Genomic DNA, 17,729 nt, shown 5'->3' on the forward strand with positions numbered 1-17,729 from the left:
GAGTGTTGTTTTTGTTTGCCATTCGGTGTAAAATATTTTCTATCATCCTATTTTCAGCTCCAATGTGTTAAATGTTTCGTTTTTGTTTCGTGTCGTCAACTTCACGATAAACTAATAATCATAATTTTTTTAATTCATCAATTTTTTTTGTTTTATTTAATGATAAGAATAATAATCAATAATAATTGTAAATAAAATACAATAAGAGCTGGACAACCGACTTGTTCGAATGACGATCCAGAAAAAAAAACGTTCAAACAATTCGTTGTCCAGCTATCGCTGTACTTCATAATCGCATAAAAACTAAACTGTTTTTAATTTCTTTTTTGTTTGCAAATTACAGTTTATCATGTTTTTTAAAAAAAAAATTATATTTAATATTCATAATTTACAGATTTACAGGAGTTATTTCTCATTTGTTGTTGTTGTTGTTGTTCATACAAGTATACATGCATTGACACATGTGCACATAATATAGTGGCTTATTATCCATATAACATTTTTTTATTCAATTTTTTTTCTCATTTTCTTCATCAAGTATAGCATCGGCTTTGCTAGTTTTATAAGTTCTTTTTTCTCACAATTTTACTGCTGTGTGTGTGTGTTTTTTTTTCTACGTTGTTACTTTGTTGTAGTGATTTTTTTTGTCATTTTACACTAAATTTATGCTTGTTTTTTTTTCTGTTATTCAATAATTAGTTTTTTTTGTGTTTTTTTGTTTCTTGTCTAGGTTTAACTTATAGTTCGTTCTTTTGTTTATCGCATCCAAACATTAAATGGCTTTTTGTTAAATTTGCATGTTCCAATTGTTCATATAGATGATTTTATTTTTGTAGTGTTTTTTTTCTTTCTTTTCTTCTTTTCACCTTCATTATTAAATCGACACAAAACGCATAATCCAAACACCAATTGCACTGAGCAAGTTCAGTGATACATACACGGCGAGAGATCGGTTGGCGAACACTTTGGAACGGCAAAACATTCCACAAACAACGAAAATTCACCATTCACGTACGTTTTTGTTTTCACTTCTTGAATGGAGAGACAGAGAGATGATGGTTCAGCATTTGTTTGTTTTGTTTCTCTAATGCACATATTATACAATGATTCAAAATAATGTTACAATTTTACATTTATGTTGAATGTAACTAATTATGGTTAAATGTTTTTATTCTTCTCCTTCTTCTCCATCTTCTTTGTTTTTTCGTGTAATAAATTCATGAAGTTTTTTTTTATGTTCCAATCAGTATATAGATTACTGGAATTGCATTTTCAGTGTTTAATTTCTTTTTTCATTAGATTAGTCGTTGTCATTTGTCCATTCTAAAATGAGTGTAAATGTTTCGTTTGAATTAGCAAAGCGCTGATGTTTTGCAATAAAAAGGCGTTCAAATGTAACTTGGGTGGTTTTGTTCTGAAAGGAGAGTTGCTGATCTACAATTCAATATAAATGGTTTAGCATGTAATAAAAATGGAATGAATTGGAAATGAAAATCGACAGTGTATGCATGCAGCATACGAATATGTCAGATTCAACTGAATATGGAACCGAGGTGAATTCGGATGAAACGGTTGAACATTTCATTAGTCTTCATCGCTGAGCGCTTCATATTGAGCGGAAAGTAAGGGCTTTGGCTCTTGTGGTGGTGCTTGACTTCTTGATCCCGAATCACTTTCAACGTGAGCCGATTTCATTGGTGGCGGTAAATTTGCCGCAGCACTTGACACATTCAATGCACTAAATGGATACGCGTACGTTGACGATGTGAACGATGGCCAGTTTTCTTTGCGATCTGCAATTTGAAATGTGAAAAATCGGTTAATTTTTTTAAACTTGCTGAATTTTTTCGAAGAGACCCATTTGTTCAGAGTGAAAGTGAATCTTTGTATTTACCTGCTGTGCCCGATGCTGGGCGCGCTTGCGACTCCTCATCAATGACCATATCGCCAGGTGTGGAGCTGCGATCAATATCTTTGCTGTGATGAACAGACGAAGATGGTGTTGGTCGCTCTTGAGGTGTACGACGCTGCTGTTCGGGTACGTCTTCGCCTCGTTTATCCGTCTCTTCAGTGCGCATCGCTTCGACTATTCGGTTTTTAACATAGCAATCGAGTGCGAACTGATGACCGGATCCCGGCTGGGTTGGAACGCGCGAATGGGCAGACACTGGTACACTGTAGTGATAGTTTTCGGGAGGTGTTATCGATTCATGGTATGCTTTGGTGGTGCGTGGACTCGCCGATCGTGCACTACTGTTTATCTCGTGCAATGCCTGCCAAATTCGAAGAAATTCACTATTTTCGTTTTTTTTCTTCATAAACATTTTTCGTTTTTACTGAACGAATAAAAGTCATATCTAAAATGAACGTTGTCATATTTCCTTACCAGTTTTGAGTTTGACGATGGCTTGCCCTGATTATGCGATTGTGGTGGCGGCAATTGAGATTGAGGTTGTGCCTGTGGCGCTGGGATTCCATCCTTTTGCGATAGCCGACGGTTCATTTTCCAGATTTCGGCTTGATCGGGACGATACTGCATGAATGCCGTTTGTCGCAACGGCAGAAACGGGTTTGGACTGTAATCCTTAGCAATGATCGAATCCGTTAGTTCGCCAAGCGTTATGCTCTTTGTCAAAACTGGATTTCGACGATCCGAATCCAAATCGATGTTGATCACATTCGGCGAATGTGATTTTCCATTATTTTCTTGATGTAAATCTCTGCCACCAGGAAACTAATCAAGAATTGTGTTAGTCATTGAAATCGATTCGGAAAGGTGGGTTAATTGGAATAGGTCAAATGTTTCTAGGAATACTTACAAATGGTGGACGATGACCGTCTCGCAACACCGGAGGATCATTTGCTGTTTGATTTATTTGATGAGTAATTATTGCATCGATTAGACTTGCAGCAGTTAGATTACCATCTGGTCTACCGGTTCGGCTGAATTGATACAATTTGAAAGTATAAGTAAGCTTAAAACCACACAAAGTATGATAATATTTCAATTGCCCAAACTTACTTATCACGCGGAATATTTTGTCCATCTCGAATAAATGGATGGTTGCTAGCAGCTGCAGCAGCAGCAGCAGCAGCAGCATTGACCAAGCGTCTTCGTTCATGTTCTTGTGCTTCCAATACAATTTGTTCTCTTTCACGCTCAGCACGTTCTCGTTCCGGTGACTTCCAACGATCACCCGACCGCTGAAAAAAGAAAACATATTTGCGATTAGACGAAACCCAAATCCAACTATTTGATCAATAACTATACCTGTCGATATTGGTCTTCACGTCTTTCACGCTCCATTCGATCTTGATGGTGACGCTCACGTTCACGTTCTCTTTCTCTTTGCTCACGCTCACGGTCTACTCTTTCTCTTTCCTACACGAAAATTATTTGCATTAATTTCAGTACCAAACAAAATAAATCTGATCTTCATTCTGAGCTTACCTGTTGTTGAATGTGTCTTCTTTGCATTTCAGCTCGCATTTGTTGTTGATGGATCATCGCCATTTGCTCGTGAGCAGCAGCTGTGAAGTGAAGAATGTGTTAGTTTCCTTGCTTTTTTCCCCATCTAACCAAATATTAAATATCGATGAAATGGCTTGAACATTTACCTAATTGATGAGGATGAGGATGAAAACGGAGCTCATGATGTTGTGATGGCTCACTAACAGGAACATTTGATCGCTTCTCTTCTTTGTGAGGAACTGGCAGCAATGGTTGTTGAACTGCTACATCGACCAATGAAGAGAACGCTTCATGACCTGAAGCGAAATCGGAATATTCATTAGAAAAGGAATGCAATTCATATTTTCTTCTTCTTCTTCGAATAAACTCGAATTGCTGATTTAAAGAAAAAACTTTCATTTGGCTCACCTGGCATTGCATAATGGTGTTGTGGTATAATATGTAAACGATTTGGTGCCGGGCTTGGAGGCTTTGAACCACCGGTATTGTGACGCTGGATCACTCCCTGACGCTGTGGTGGTGGTGTTCTGTGTGGGCTTGGAGTACTATTCGAAGTTTAAAAAAAAATCAATTTCAAAATCCACTTTCATTTTCGAACAATTTCTTGTTGATTCCAAAACTAGTTTACCTATTAATGTGTTCGGCTGGTGATGCTCGGCTGAGGTATTCAGCACGTTGTCGTTGTTGTTCCTTTTCCGCGTAGTATAACGAAGCTGGTGAACCTGCGACGTTTGCGCTTCGCGGTGACGGTGATTCTTTGTCAGAACGTCCACGAGACTGTTGACCGTGCATTTGTTGGGAAGTGATGAAATCGTTCATGATTATTTGACGTGAGCTCAACTGAGTTGGCTGTTCGATGGCATACGGGCCGGATGGTCGCACTTGATATGGCGAACCAAATGTGCCTGCTTGCGGTGATGGTTGTTGCGGTGGCTGATGTTGAGCCGGGCTCTGTCGACTGTTCTTGTAGTAATCATAGACTCGTGCTTTGTCGGTCAAATGATGTGGCGGTAAATGTACTGGTGTTCCTTGGGTGATTGAACCGAGTTTATCGCCAGATGGTGGCGTTTGCCGTAGAATGCCATCAAATCGTGGACTCAGCGTAGCTGGGCCTTGGATCAGAATCTGTTGATTGTTTGAATTTACTGGTGTTCCGTGTGTTATGGAACCTAAATTGGGAGAGCAAAATATGTTTAGCATAAAATTGTCACTCTCAACCATGTTTGATACGTAATACTTCATGGTTTAAACAATGAATAATATCAAATTCGAATGGAATCTCACCTTTGTGACCGCTTGGTTGATTGTTAGAGGGATGCTGTGTAACCTTTGGACTGAGTTTTGGTGCAGTTTTCGATTTCGACTGTGAAGCAGCCGACGCCTGTTGTGACACTTGAGAATGGATCGATGGATTCTGATGGACACGCATATTCTGAATGCTATGCTGTGCATTGAGTGGTTGTTGTGATATTGGCATCGACGTTGGAACTGTTGACATGAATATGGATGGTGATTTCGATGGTCGATTGTGGTCATACATTGCACTCAAGTAGTTTGGATTCGGGTTGATAATTGATGGTGGCGTTTGGGCATGTGCATGTGGATCGCTGCGATACATGGTAACGCTACTGCCTGGAATTGGTTTCGAGTGAGCGGGCGGAGGGAAGTTGTCACGTACCGGTTTTTTGATGCTGAGATCAAGTGTTTGCGGCTCCTCGGCACGCGAATACACCACAACACTTTCTTTTTGAGCATCATGAACGGTGGACTTTGGTACCGCTAACGATTGATTTTGATTCGATGCCGTTGTTTGGCTTTGCACGGGCGTTATGGTTGCGGCAATTTGACTGGAAATCGAATGTGGATGCGACATCACCTGTTGCGAATGACCGTGTGAATTCACCACAGAGAGTGTGGCCAATCCTTCTTGATTCGATGATCGTGGCAGTGCGGTTGGTTGTGTGACGTTTGCCATGCTTGAAATATGATGTGGTTTTCCGATGTCGTTTCGGTATTCGTGCACAAACGTGATATCAGCCCTTGAATCGAGGACACTCGGTTTGGAAATGGCTGGTTTCGGTGGTGGCTGTTGGTTGGTCTTCAGCGATCGTTCTATCACATTCAACATAACATCGCGAACATTTGTCATTTCTGGATTGATCATTTCGCGTGGTCCATTCTGTACTGACGACGGGACCATGGTAATTGTTGTTTGATTCGGATAAAGCAACACCTTTGGACTGTGTCGATTGCCTGGCGAAGCTTCATTCTCTTCGTCAGCCGTTTCAGTGGCTGAACTATCGTATTCTTCGACTTTTTGCTTTCGCGGTGGCTGTGCAACCGGCGGCAATAATCGATCATCTGTATTTGTGGCGGGCGTTGTTGATTCCGATGACTCTTCCTTCTTGATTGTTATGCTCGACACAGACGATAACGATGTTTGTGTGTTCAATGTAGTTTTGGGACTTTCAACGGATGCCGTATCACTGCCACCCTCATTTTCATCGCATGACGATGTGCTCAAATCCGATTCATCACCGTCGGTAATTGCAGCGCGACGCTCCTCACTCGGATGCGTTTTATAGTATTCAGTCACAGCCAAATCAAACGAGTACTTTTTCTTGTAATGAAAGTAAAAACTTTTTAGCGCAACCGCTGTTTTGCCCAATGTTTCGGCCAGTTGTGACCATTTTGGTCCGACGTCTTGCAGCAATGTTTTGAATTTGGCAATTTCTTCGTCGGTTAAATTTGTGCCAAGCAAATGCGGACCCAATTTCCGTTTTATTTTTATCAAACAAGCCGAACAACATTTCGTAACGTTTGGTGGTATTTGAAATTCTTGCACGATTGGTTCACGAATTTCCGGTGCCAGTTCGAATAGTCGAGACGGTAAGTTTCTAAATCGTTTGACACGATCTTTGGGATTTGGACACGTTGGCAGTGGACAGCTGGGATACCGATTTCGCACCGATTTACATTGGCATGTATTGCAAACACGAGCACCGGCCGGAATTGCATCATCCGATATACCGTACTGTTGACCACGACCCTTCTCCAATGGTCGCGTTCGCATACAATTCTCCTCCTTGCACACGAAACACGGATGCAATTTATCTGCAAAAAGAGAGAAGAAAAGAAAGAAAATAATTAACGAAATGTTCAAAAAATTGAAGCAACATTGTCAAAGACTCAGCAAGATAAACAACACTTGACTACGAATTACTCTTGGAATGTGTTTTCCGAAATCTTGTCTCAAAATTAAATAGAGTGTGTGTGTGCGCGCTTAAATAAACTTCTTGGACGACATGAAAGCAAACGATACTCTTGAGCATCTAGTCGAATCAGTTTATGTATTTGTTCAAAAATTTATCGTGAAAAATTCAATCTATTCAAACAAATTAATGACAACCATACACACACTTAAAACTAAGCAATAAAATTGAATCATGTACCGCATTTCGATAAATCAGATTCCGTTTTTACAAAAAGTGAAATTTTCATCACGCTACCGCGTGTATGTTATTTATTTATTATAGATTTCATTCGGTGATAAAATTTGCATGAATATTTATGCGTGCAATGATTTAAATTTGTTTGAATATATATGTGTGTAAGTTTTTCGCAAAGTTATATCTTTTCAATTGATTTTGTGGGCAATTCAAGTGAATTGTCTTTAACATTAAAAATATTGCAATTTAGCAAATAAAACGTGGATAAGTTTTTCAATTGATGTGTAAAAGTGGCCCCAGTAAATCAACGAAGATCAAAGTGAAGCAATTGCGTAATTCATGGAAGAATGTTTCACATAAAATTGAAATAGACTTTGAAAACAATGTTTACTTTATTGTCGTCTCCCATGGGACAATGTGCGCTGGCAATTTCGAAAAGTGAGTTTAAAATTAGCTCACAGTCCGAATTGAACTGAACACGAACACACACACACACACACAACGAGTATAAACTGGGTATTTCTTAGGATATTAAATGCCTTTGACGTTAGAACCATCATAAATTCAGACAACGAATCGTTGTTAAAGTGAACCGAGCTACCATTGCTATTATTTGAAATGCTTCATTCAAATGTTCGTTTCAACGTTCTATGCAAATGTGCAGATGATGCGCAAATCACTGGGGACATACTCTCTCTTCCCTTATCTTGTGCACGGAAGGCGAAAAAAACACAAACACAATCGGAAAAAATGTTTCCGTGGTCATATCGAATTCATTTTCCCAGCAAATCGCAAATGGAAGTTGACAATTTAAAAGTTAAATGAGCGAATTCAAAAGGAATGCACAAAGTAAATTTCCACTCCGATTGTACTGTTAACGATGTTAAATAGATCATCATTTCGGTGTGGTAGGAACAAGAAAGGTGAACAATGAGCACAGGAAAAAAACGCACAAGATAAGTGGATTGAATCGACAGCTTATCTCTCTCTCTCTCTCTCTCTCTCTCTCTCTCTCTCTCTCTCTCTGTGTGTGTGTGTGTGTGTATGACACCCCATAATCCTCTTGGGTTTTTTCTCTGTCGAGTCAAACTATAGTTCTGCCGTTTCGCTTTGTGTGCCACCGAGACAGTGACATTCTCACAAATCAAACAACACATTGTCAGGCAGTTTCATTCTAATGATTTGCAAACATTACCATTTCCATCAATGTTCTCCGGTTTGGTACCGCGCGCGCGTGTGTAAATAACCAGATTTTCGGGAGAGGGTAATGTAAAATCGTCATTCTCTAAACCATTTTGTTTGGCCGCGTCGTAACAACGTAAACTGTTTGTGATGAGTTCACAAGTTATTCTGATGACGAATGTGAAATTTGGCTGCGATTGAACGAGAGAGCGAGCGATACGGATATCATTTTCAACACATGACAGCCACATAGAACGATTACTTCTGGTTGAAACACACGGCAAATATACCGTGTGCGCCGCACTTATCTTTGCCTTAATGCAATTTTCCAAAATCCAGAATCTCGAAAGTAAAACAAACCGAGCGCAAGCAAAACGAACAAACGACCAACAAAAACACTGACTTGCTAATTTACGCTTTTTTACTAATTAATCGCTTTGCTTTCGCCATCAAGTATTTAATTTCCGTTATTAAGCAAGAAAAGTCGAAATGTGCTTCATCTTCTTCTTGTTTTATTTTTTTTCGGTATGTCTTTGGATTGTGGATGAAATCCCATGGAATAATACTTGGCTTTGCTTTTCAACAAATTAAATGAAGCCAAGTGAAAGAAGAAGTGGAATTTTCCAAAAATAAAAGCCAAACATTTATTAGGGCATTTGCTGAGCAATTACATCAATTATTCACATTAATTTATCAGATTGTGTCGATTGATTCGAAAACATGAGTTGCCATAACATTTTTACCTGTCGAATTCAACAAGAGAGTGAGAAATAGAGATAGAGAGACAGAGAGAGAGATAGAGCGCGGGGGAGCCTATTGGTCGGTTTCTTGTAATCCGAATATTTGATGCGAAGTTCAAATAGAAATGCAAATGTGGTTTTACCTTGCATAAAAATGAAATTCGGCACTTTTCCCCAACTATGTTAAGGTGGATTTGTTTGGATAAATAATGCTCGCACTCGGATGAAAAACGGTTGGGGCTAATTCATTTCAATTTAATTGATTCGTTTAATTGGCAACAGCAACACAGCAGCAGCAGCAGCACAGCATCAAGCATCGCCGACAATATTTCATTGTTTTTCGATTGATTTTCGGTTTTTGAGCTAAATGGTCCCGTTCGATGTGTGTTTATGTGGCACAGTAGCCAAAAACAAGCCCGTGTGATGACCAAACGCTTTTAATTTTGAAATGTGTTGCGGCGGCGGCCGCCGCTGCTGCTCGATGGTTTAATGAAAATACATTTTCTCTTGACTGAAAACCATTTGAAAATGCAGAATATGTATTCGCATTATATGTGGCACATCGTTTGGGTACATAGCATAGGTATATATATATATATTCGAAATTACACTGGATTTGCGTCTAAATTTCCTATTCAGCATGCATTGACCATTCAGAAAATGAGGTTTGATGTATTGTATGCCCATGATTCAAAAGTGCAAAATGAAAAAGCGAAAACACACACGAACGAAAAAATGAATTGAATCGGATTATGCAAATTTCAACAAGAGAGGATTATGCTGATCCAATTTAGATGCCTCGAAAAGCGCAAACAATGACGAAAATAGATGTTGTTCAGTTTGGAATAGGTTATCGATGATCAGCGGATGCACATTTATAACAGTTAAATTAAAATTTAAACGATTTTGTGGGAAAACGCATACAAAAACACACACACCGAAAATAGGTTTTTTTTATCCATTTTTCAGGCGAACATGTTTTGCCAATGAAAAATGTTCTGCAAAGCATTCATGAGTTTGTGAGAAGAGGTGAAACGATGAAGAGAGAATACACATTTAGCCACAGATGTAGCACCGGTCAACAAGAGATGAAATTCAGTTAGAGACAAACGGAGACAAGAGCCGGGATGAAATAATGAAATATGCACGAAATGAATTTTAATTCACAGTTACGAATGTAAAACGCAAATAGTCGAAGCACTTATAGTAATGGTTGAAAATACGTTATACTTGGAAAAATGCAATCATTGTTATTGGGTATGGAGAAAGAGAGAGCGAGAGAGAGCGAGAGAGACAGAAAGAGACAGAAAGAGATAGAAGAAATAGAGGAATTATACACTTTTGCATATCCAGCGACCAACCAAACATATTTTGAGTGTGTATACTCTGCTGATATGTATTTTGACGGAACATTGACTGTGAATTCACAATGAAAATCCCATTTAACTGCAATTCTATCTTCAAAATGAAAATGCAAAGAATGAATTATTAAAAAGGAAGTCGCGAACCGCCAGCCAACCAGCAGCACTGGCTGCAGCAGCATTATACATCTGAAGCGGTTGGAAAAAAAGGGTTGCACTCTAAAATCAGCACAATCAACAGGCAAATAAATGATTTTAAAGCAATTACATTAGAAAAATTCCAAACTTAACTCAAAACATTTTGAACGTCATTATAAATACATTCAATTTATGGTATATTCCAATGACACAGGGTCGTGCACAGTAAACGTTATGATTTTAACTACATTTTATTTGACCGTAATTAAATTTGCGGGTAGTTTATTTTTTGTGTTGTTGCTGTTTGCTTTAAACGATGATGAATAATTAACAGTAAAATGATTAATATTTGCGTTTAATCACCGTGTCTGACATGCTGACGAAGATGATTATAATGATAGCAAATGAAACAATTTAATCATGTTTAAATAATTTCCACTTAATGTAAATTCCAATGATTTGCTCGTTGTTTTTTTATTAATGTCATTTGCACTGTGAATGGGAAATGGTGGAAATGTGTTTGTTATTTTTGGATTTTAAATTGGAGATGAACCATTTTTGTCAGTCGGCAATTGATTTGAGGCGGAAAAATGGAAGAAACATTGATTCACGTCAACATTTTGCCCTCAGTTTAGTTGGACGTCATCAATTTCAATGATACTAAATTATGTATCAAGACAGAGATATTCTGCGAATGCTTCGGCATTTAAAGCGCAACTTTTTTCCGGTCGTCCCGCGAATATTTTCGGGAAGTATTTTGGCTCTCTGTCGAATCGAGACCACCGCACAGATTTAATTTTGGACCGTTTCGTTGGCAAATGAATTTTTCATGGTTAATTCATTAGAGAGTTTCGTTCAAGCGATGAAATCACAACGGAAGGCACAATCAAGTAAGTCTCATCTTCAGGCCATACCACCATCACCACCACCAACATAAAATGTTCGTTTTCTGGTGAAGCGCGCTCGTCGAGTAACGGTGAAAAAAATGATGATAAATGTTTTAATGAGAATAAATTTTTCTGAGATTAAAATCAGTTTTCGACCACATCACGAATTCATAACATCGAAATACATTTATCATATTGTTTATCTCTCCTTCGGGCTAACCACCACCGCCGCCGCCGCTACTCATTGACATTCATTTAATTAAGCGTTTATTTGGCCAATATTTGCTCTCGCCATCGGCCATTCTAATATTCCATCGTGTTTTTTTTTTCTCTCTCTCTCTCTCTGTGTGTCTCCGCACTCGCTCTCAATTTAAAATAAATGTATTAAATTTGAATGGTTCGTCGGAATTGATAAAACCGACCGAAATTATTCATGCTCATTAGAATAAAACGCATTCGATACGCAATCGAATGGATAAACTTGACTAATTGAAAGTGCCTCGCACACACATGTTTAGTGCCATTAGGGCCTATAAATAATTGAATCGTTGGGCCAATAAAATGAGAGCGAGAGAGTAAGAGAGAAAATTTGGACGAATGTTCTACCTGGCGGTGCAATTTTAGGCCATAATTTGTTTCATTTTCCGCTCTTTATATGCTAATCGAATAAATTGTTGTTGTTTTTCCTTCTCTGACCGGCCAATTTATCATATTATTTGTTTCGACTTCACATGAGACTTGAGCCAATGGATCTGGTCAATAGTTTTTCGATCATCATTTTTAATTATGCATAATTGCACCATTTTGACGTATATAAATAATTACAAATGGTTACACAAATGGCTGTTAATTCGTATAATTTAAATTGCAAATGTTTAACTAAATCGATCTAATTCCATTTTGCAAACGGATCAATGGATATTCATTTGTATCTGTTTAAATTGTCACATGGAATTAATCGAACGGCATCGAACATTTGTTAAATTGCATTACCGAAAATCCCAAATGAGGCCATGTTATTGCTGCAAAATGCTGAACATTAAATATATGTTTGGTGTCGATAATTGATTTTCGGTTGGAAAATGCGCGATTTCCATATGGATATGAATTATGGGCCTAAGGTTATGTTTATCAACATTGTAATTGAGGCTTTTGCCATTTTCGTTGTATCCAAATGGCATTATTAATTCCCACAAATCCCTATGATCCGACCACAGAATAAAATGTATTTCAATTGAATGAGAAAAAAGGTGATGAGTGTGAGTGGATGTTTAAATGCATAGTAAATGCGATATCCCTCATTACCTCAACATTCGTCTTCCACTATCTAAACTCGGAAAATGTGTGGAGATTTCATAAGTTTCATTTAGTTCGCTGTGTCAATATTATCAGTGCAGTACAAATAATAAGCGCATAGTTAAATTCGCGGTGCTACCATCTTATCATATAATCACAAGTACTTAGCTTAATTGTGTTAATTGGTGCGTATGAATTAAATTATGCACAACACGACGCTCATACACCGCTACTCATTAGTCAGGATAAGATGGAAATCGTGTAGTGCAGTTACAGTGGCTTGATTCAATTAAAACAAATATATCTTCTACCATTTCTTGTGGAGTGTTCAGTAGATTCTATTTCAAGGCGCATAATTTTAGATATCAATGAAACAAAAAAATCCTTGAGCGAACTCGCAATTTGAAATGCAAAATAAATTTCTGGCTTGAAAAACCATTATCCCAATTGATTTTAGTATAAATATCGCTCTGATTTTCCCCCCTTACACCATGTACTGATGCACGGACAATATCATTGAGAAAAGTAAATAGATTCCAAAAATGTATATTTCAATATGCAATCAATCAATTTAATCGAATATTTATAACATTCGAATATGAATTCAATGGATTCACAAAATAAATAAAAAACGCTTTGCATTTGGAAATGTGGAATGTGTGCGCGCGAGCGAGCGCGAAATGATCGAAAATAAAAATCAGTGAATATGAAATGAAATATGAATGTCAGAGCACTCGAAGCCAATTAATTTCAGCAAATTCGAATAAAAATGCAGTCAAAAATTGAAATCAGACGGAACCGAAAAGAAATGGGCAGAAAAAAAACCGGTCACTTAAATTCGTGTGTTCCAACGTATGACATTTTTCAGTGGCAAACGAATGCACGTTGAAAAAAAAAGATGAACATACACACATGTGCGCAGTACTGTTTCCATTCGTTCGAAATGTGGATGTGTGCATTGTGTATTTTGCTTATTTTCATTTTGATTAACTAGCGATTTCAATCGGCTGGCTCACCGATGAAAATCCATTTATGGGTGCACACACATTGTGCTGCAACGACAAAAATTGATTTTTCATAATAAACGAGACAGAAAAAAAGTACACACACACACACCAAACTTTGGCGGCAAATAAACATTGATGTGTATGTGAGAGGCTTAACTGAACAAAAAGCGACATTTTTAATTGACAAATTTAATTTATATCATTTAACATGCGTTCCCATACCAAAGAAACATGTGTACATTTTGAATTATATGGAATGTTAACATATGCTCACTCTCTCCCAGTTCAATGCTATTACTCTTGCTATTAACGAGTGGCAGCGGACTCGAGAGTAATCGAGATTGATTCATCGTTGGAATTAGCCGAATCCGAGGCTTCAAATCGAATGCCCGAAGAAAAATCAACAAAAATTTGTTTGAATTCCTATTTTTTTCTGATTTGTCTTCTTTTTGTATACATATATACACACCCCTTTCGTTGTGTTTTGATTTGTCTCTACATATATCCAAAGCAAAGAGAGAGAAAAAACGAACAAATAAACCCTCTGCTATTTGCTATTGCCACTTCATATTCGAGGTTTGTTTGTTAATTATGTTGAAATGAAATAAAAGCGAACGTCGAAATGCGAAGGGTGACCCATCTTAAGTTGCGGTTTGCGGTAGTTAGCCAATTATTTTTGATTTCTCCACTTCGGTTTGCATTCGTCGCATTGGAATAACAACAGTTTTGTCTGAATTAAAACTGAAGAAACATTGTTTCGGCCAGCGCGTAATGAAATTTCTCTCTTTCTCTCATTTCTTCCTTGGCCCATCGTCATCGACCACAACCGGCGTTGTGTAGTGGGCAAGAGTGATTTATATTTTTGCAGGGCACTTGAATCGCTTATGATTCCGATCATTACAGATTAACTTTATTACGAGCAGTCAGTGGTACATTATATTTTTTGATGATGCGCAGTAGAGTGCAATTGTTTGCTTTGCCAGTGGTGTTTTTCTCTTCTTTTTTCGCCTCTCCACTCTCGGTGTGTGTATTTGTTCAACATTGCTATGCTGTTTCAATAGATTTTTCCCGTAGTGCGATATGGATTGCGATGTGGTACATCACGAATGAACGAGGAAAAAAGAAGAGCACGCCGACTTTTCGGTATATAAATCATGAGCAACGGCTAAAAAGTGATCCAGTTACAGTTTTGACTTTCCGCGAATCACACATACATTCGGTAATTCATATTCGAACCTTGTGCACGTGGTGCATATGTGCTGTTGTCGTTCCGCGCTGTTATCGATATCATTTTTCACCTCTTTCTGTCTGTTCAGCCGCTGTACTGAATTCACTCAGCTCGACTAGTATTCATTGATATTTTTGGGCGATTTGTTCGAGAGAATTCGATTGAAATTTTGGGGAAATGTTTTCGAATTGGTTAACATCAACAACGACGACTGCATCAGCATTACAAACGAATGCACCAGATGTGATACTAGAAATTGGTCCATTGCCATTTTCACGATTCGCTGCACACAGTACGTTGTTGGCGGCACACAGCGGCTATCTGAGATCGATTTTACGGCCGGACGAACGCATTCAAGACTGTCCAATTTATGTACCAAATGTAACAGCTGAACATTTCACGCCGCTGTTAACGTACATGTACACGGGATTTTTGGATTTGAATGTTGAGAACATTTTCGGTGTACTGTTGGCCACGCATGTGTTGCACATGCCACGAGCATTGGAAATTTGTCGCAGCTTTCTTGCACGCATTCAATCGGAAGGATATTCGAGTAATGGGTTTTTCGAAAAGTTACCATCACCATCGCCATTGGCATCAAGTGACGCAATCAAAGTGGTTCGACCGATTGCAAGCAAAGCAACAAGCGGTGGCTTAGCATTCGTTGCACCACCAGTTACAAAACCTGTACTTGGAAGTTATGATACACCGTTTAAAAGTATCAATTTAACCATGGGCGCAAGTAATGTTGATCTGTGTGAGAGTTATGGAAAAATCGACGAGAAAATTGTGGTCGAAGAGAATACGAATCGTGAATCATCCGAAGCTAGTACATCGCAAAGTGTTGATGTCGATCGATTGACACCTGAACCAGAATTGAAGGATGACACGAAATTAATTGCTAAACCACCATCGAAATTTCGCAAGCGATCGCACAGCCGAACAAATTCGTCGCAAAGTCCCACTTTAAACGACGACATTGTGGAAAAAGAAAAAGAAAGTTTGCAAGAAGTGGGTGAATCCGAAAAGTTTATCGTTGATGTGGCAAGTTGTGATGGTCCTGTACGATTTCAACGCGTTCTAAACGATGCATACGGCCGTTTCCCGCAGAACACTTGTTCAACCGTCGCAGCAAAGCAAATGCAACACGTTGAACGCAAAAGAGCACACATGACTAACTCATTTCACTTACAAATGGCCCGTAACATATCGGAGCGTCAAGCAATCGAAGCCGATCGAACGGATTCCGAAAATAGTGAAGAAATTGTTGTACACGATCGCACCGACAAATCATCAAAGAGTGATCGCATAAAATGCAAAAATAACTGCATCGCCAGTGCAACAACGAAATCCGAAGAGCTGTACAATTGCGTCTATTGTAAGCACACATTTAAAAGTCAGTATTGTTATCAGAAGCATGCCAAGCGGCACATTAATCCGTTATCGATTGAGAGTTCAATCGAAAGTGGTGGTGGTGGTCAGAGCGTGAATAAAAGTGAAAATTCGTCAACAAAAAGTGTAACAAACTCGGTTGCTGCAACATCATCGCATTCGTCGACAACGACGACGACGACCTCATCAACATCAATATCACAGAGTGTTGACGTGAAACGTGAGGTGCGACCACTTGACATGAACGTTCAATATTATCCGTGTAAAACGTGCGGCAGCAAATTTCCCAGCTACTACTTTGTGCACAAACACCGTAAACTGTGCCATGCCAACGAAGAAAATTGAATTTAATTAGTCGTTCACCCAATGCATTGTAACACAAATATAGAATGTATACATATCAGAGAAAGAAAAAACCATGAAATTTTGGAACCAAATAAAGAGTTTTCTTCTTTGCTTTGTAGAATCGATGAAGAAACGAGAAAAAAATGAAAATTTTGTGTGTCATTGTCACTTGACGAATGGAAAAAAAATGATTTACTTTGTAATTAGTTAAAAAGCGCAGTCCCGTTTCAAAAACGGTGATTTTTCCCTCCTCCTCCCCTTGGTTTTCACATTGTTTATCTTGCTGGTGGACATTTTCAAATTAATTTGTTGAAATTGAACACGGTTCTGACTTACCTTTGCTATCAACGGTTGTATCGTCCTCGGTTGATTCGGATGTATCTTTTCGTCGCTTCTTTGCCTCACTGAAAAACACAAACAATTTTATTTCATTAAACAAATTGTTTCAAACAATCAATCAAGTAATTTCGAATCGATTAAAAAGTATCTACCACACATTATAGCTTATATGATTGAACCGCTCAAGGGAAAATAAAAATAAAATCAATCCCGTTTTTCGACATCGTTAAACTGAATAACGGGGAAAAAAAGAAACAAATCGCATCGTAATCAATCGACATCTTTTTCCTGTTTTAATTTCCGTAGATTAAATTGCATTCGTTTTGAATAATTCTTTGTTTTTCTTTCGTTCGTTCGATTTTTGCCCCACCATCACGAAAAAAGGAACAGGGAATAAATGTGTATTTGCAAATAGCATTTCAATTAAATTCGATTAGGAATTTGCCGAGAGTAGCGTAACTGATGAGCAAAGGTTCCAGCGAAACGGCAGAGCGAAAAAGAACGGAAAAAAGAGCGTATGCGATTTCGGCAAGAGTCAATGTATAGTTCGACACACACACGGGCCAAAAAATGTGTGTGTGTGCACATAAGCGGTTTAAATGCAGCCGATTTTTTGTGTTGCTCTCTCATTCAGTTTGCGAACAGAGGAATCTTTCATATTTGCTCAGAGAAGAAGCTTTTTGAATCATTGGTTTTTATGTAAACAGAAAAATATCAATTTGAAAGATGAATGTGCGTCGGAGTTTTCCATACATGAAAATGCTATTTGTTTTCGAACGAAGCAGCAGCAGCAGCAGCAGCAGTAGCTGGAAAAAAACCTTCAGCTCTCAAAAAATGATTTCTTCATTCAAATTCAATGGGAATTCTTTTCTCGCATGAAAATGCACTTTCGA

The 17,729-nt window shown here is 38.3% G+C and overlaps 2 protein-coding genes across 27 annotated transcripts in view; one reads left to right on the top strand and one right to left on the bottom strand.

Moving 5' to 3' along the window:
* Positions 1 to 1,053: 1,053 nt before the first annotated feature.
* The window catches only part of LOC129569624 (uncharacterized), a 76,011-nt gene continuing 59,335 nt past the window's right edge, over positions 1,054 to 17,729 (bottom strand). For 18 of the 26 annotated variants that reach the window (XM_055448740.1, XM_055448817.1, XM_055448668.1 and 15 more), the window contains 12 exons: positions 16,834 to 16,901; positions 4,757 to 6,586; positions 4,101 to 4,641; positions 3,881 to 4,017; positions 3,619 to 3,768; positions 3,452 to 3,531; positions 3,272 to 3,382; positions 3,023 to 3,204; positions 2,820 to 2,943; positions 2,387 to 2,734; positions 1,895 to 2,273; positions 1,054 to 1,793 (listed from right to left, as the gene is read on the bottom strand). In XM_055448740.1, coding sequence (XP_055304715.1) covers positions 1,585 to 1,793; positions 1,895 to 2,273; positions 2,387 to 2,734; positions 2,820 to 2,943; positions 3,023 to 3,204; positions 3,272 to 3,382; positions 3,452 to 3,531; positions 3,619 to 3,768; positions 3,881 to 4,017; positions 4,101 to 4,641; positions 4,757 to 6,586; positions 16,834 to 16,901 — 4,159 coding nt within the window. In that variant the 3' untranslated portion in view covers positions 1,054 to 1,584. The remainder of the gene's footprint in view (positions 1,794 to 1,894; positions 2,274 to 2,386; positions 2,735 to 2,819; positions 2,944 to 3,022; positions 3,205 to 3,271; positions 3,383 to 3,451; positions 3,532 to 3,618; positions 3,769 to 3,880; positions 4,018 to 4,100; positions 4,642 to 4,756; positions 6,587 to 16,833; positions 16,902 to 17,729) is intronic. The other 8 variants (XM_055448873.1, XM_055448848.1, XM_055448825.1 and 5 more) reach the window with 1 other exon arrangement.
* On the top strand, positions 14,713 to 16,736 carry LOC129569805 (uncharacterized). The gene has a single exon (XM_055448973.1). It carries the CDS (start codon positions 14,938 to 14,940, stop codon positions 16,495 to 16,497), a length of 1,560 nt encoding a protein of 519 aa, XP_055304948.1. The 5' UTR covers positions 14,713 to 14,937; the 3' UTR covers positions 16,498 to 16,736.

The sequence above is a fragment of the Sitodiplosis mosellana genome, unplaced genomic scaffold (genome assembly GCF_009176505.1).
Source record: "Sitodiplosis mosellana isolate CC-2019 unplaced genomic scaffold, AAFC_SMos_1.0 Smas_scaffold_1, whole genome shotgun sequence".
NCBI lineage: Eukaryota > Metazoa > Arthropoda > Insecta > Diptera > Cecidomyiidae > Sitodiplosis > Sitodiplosis mosellana.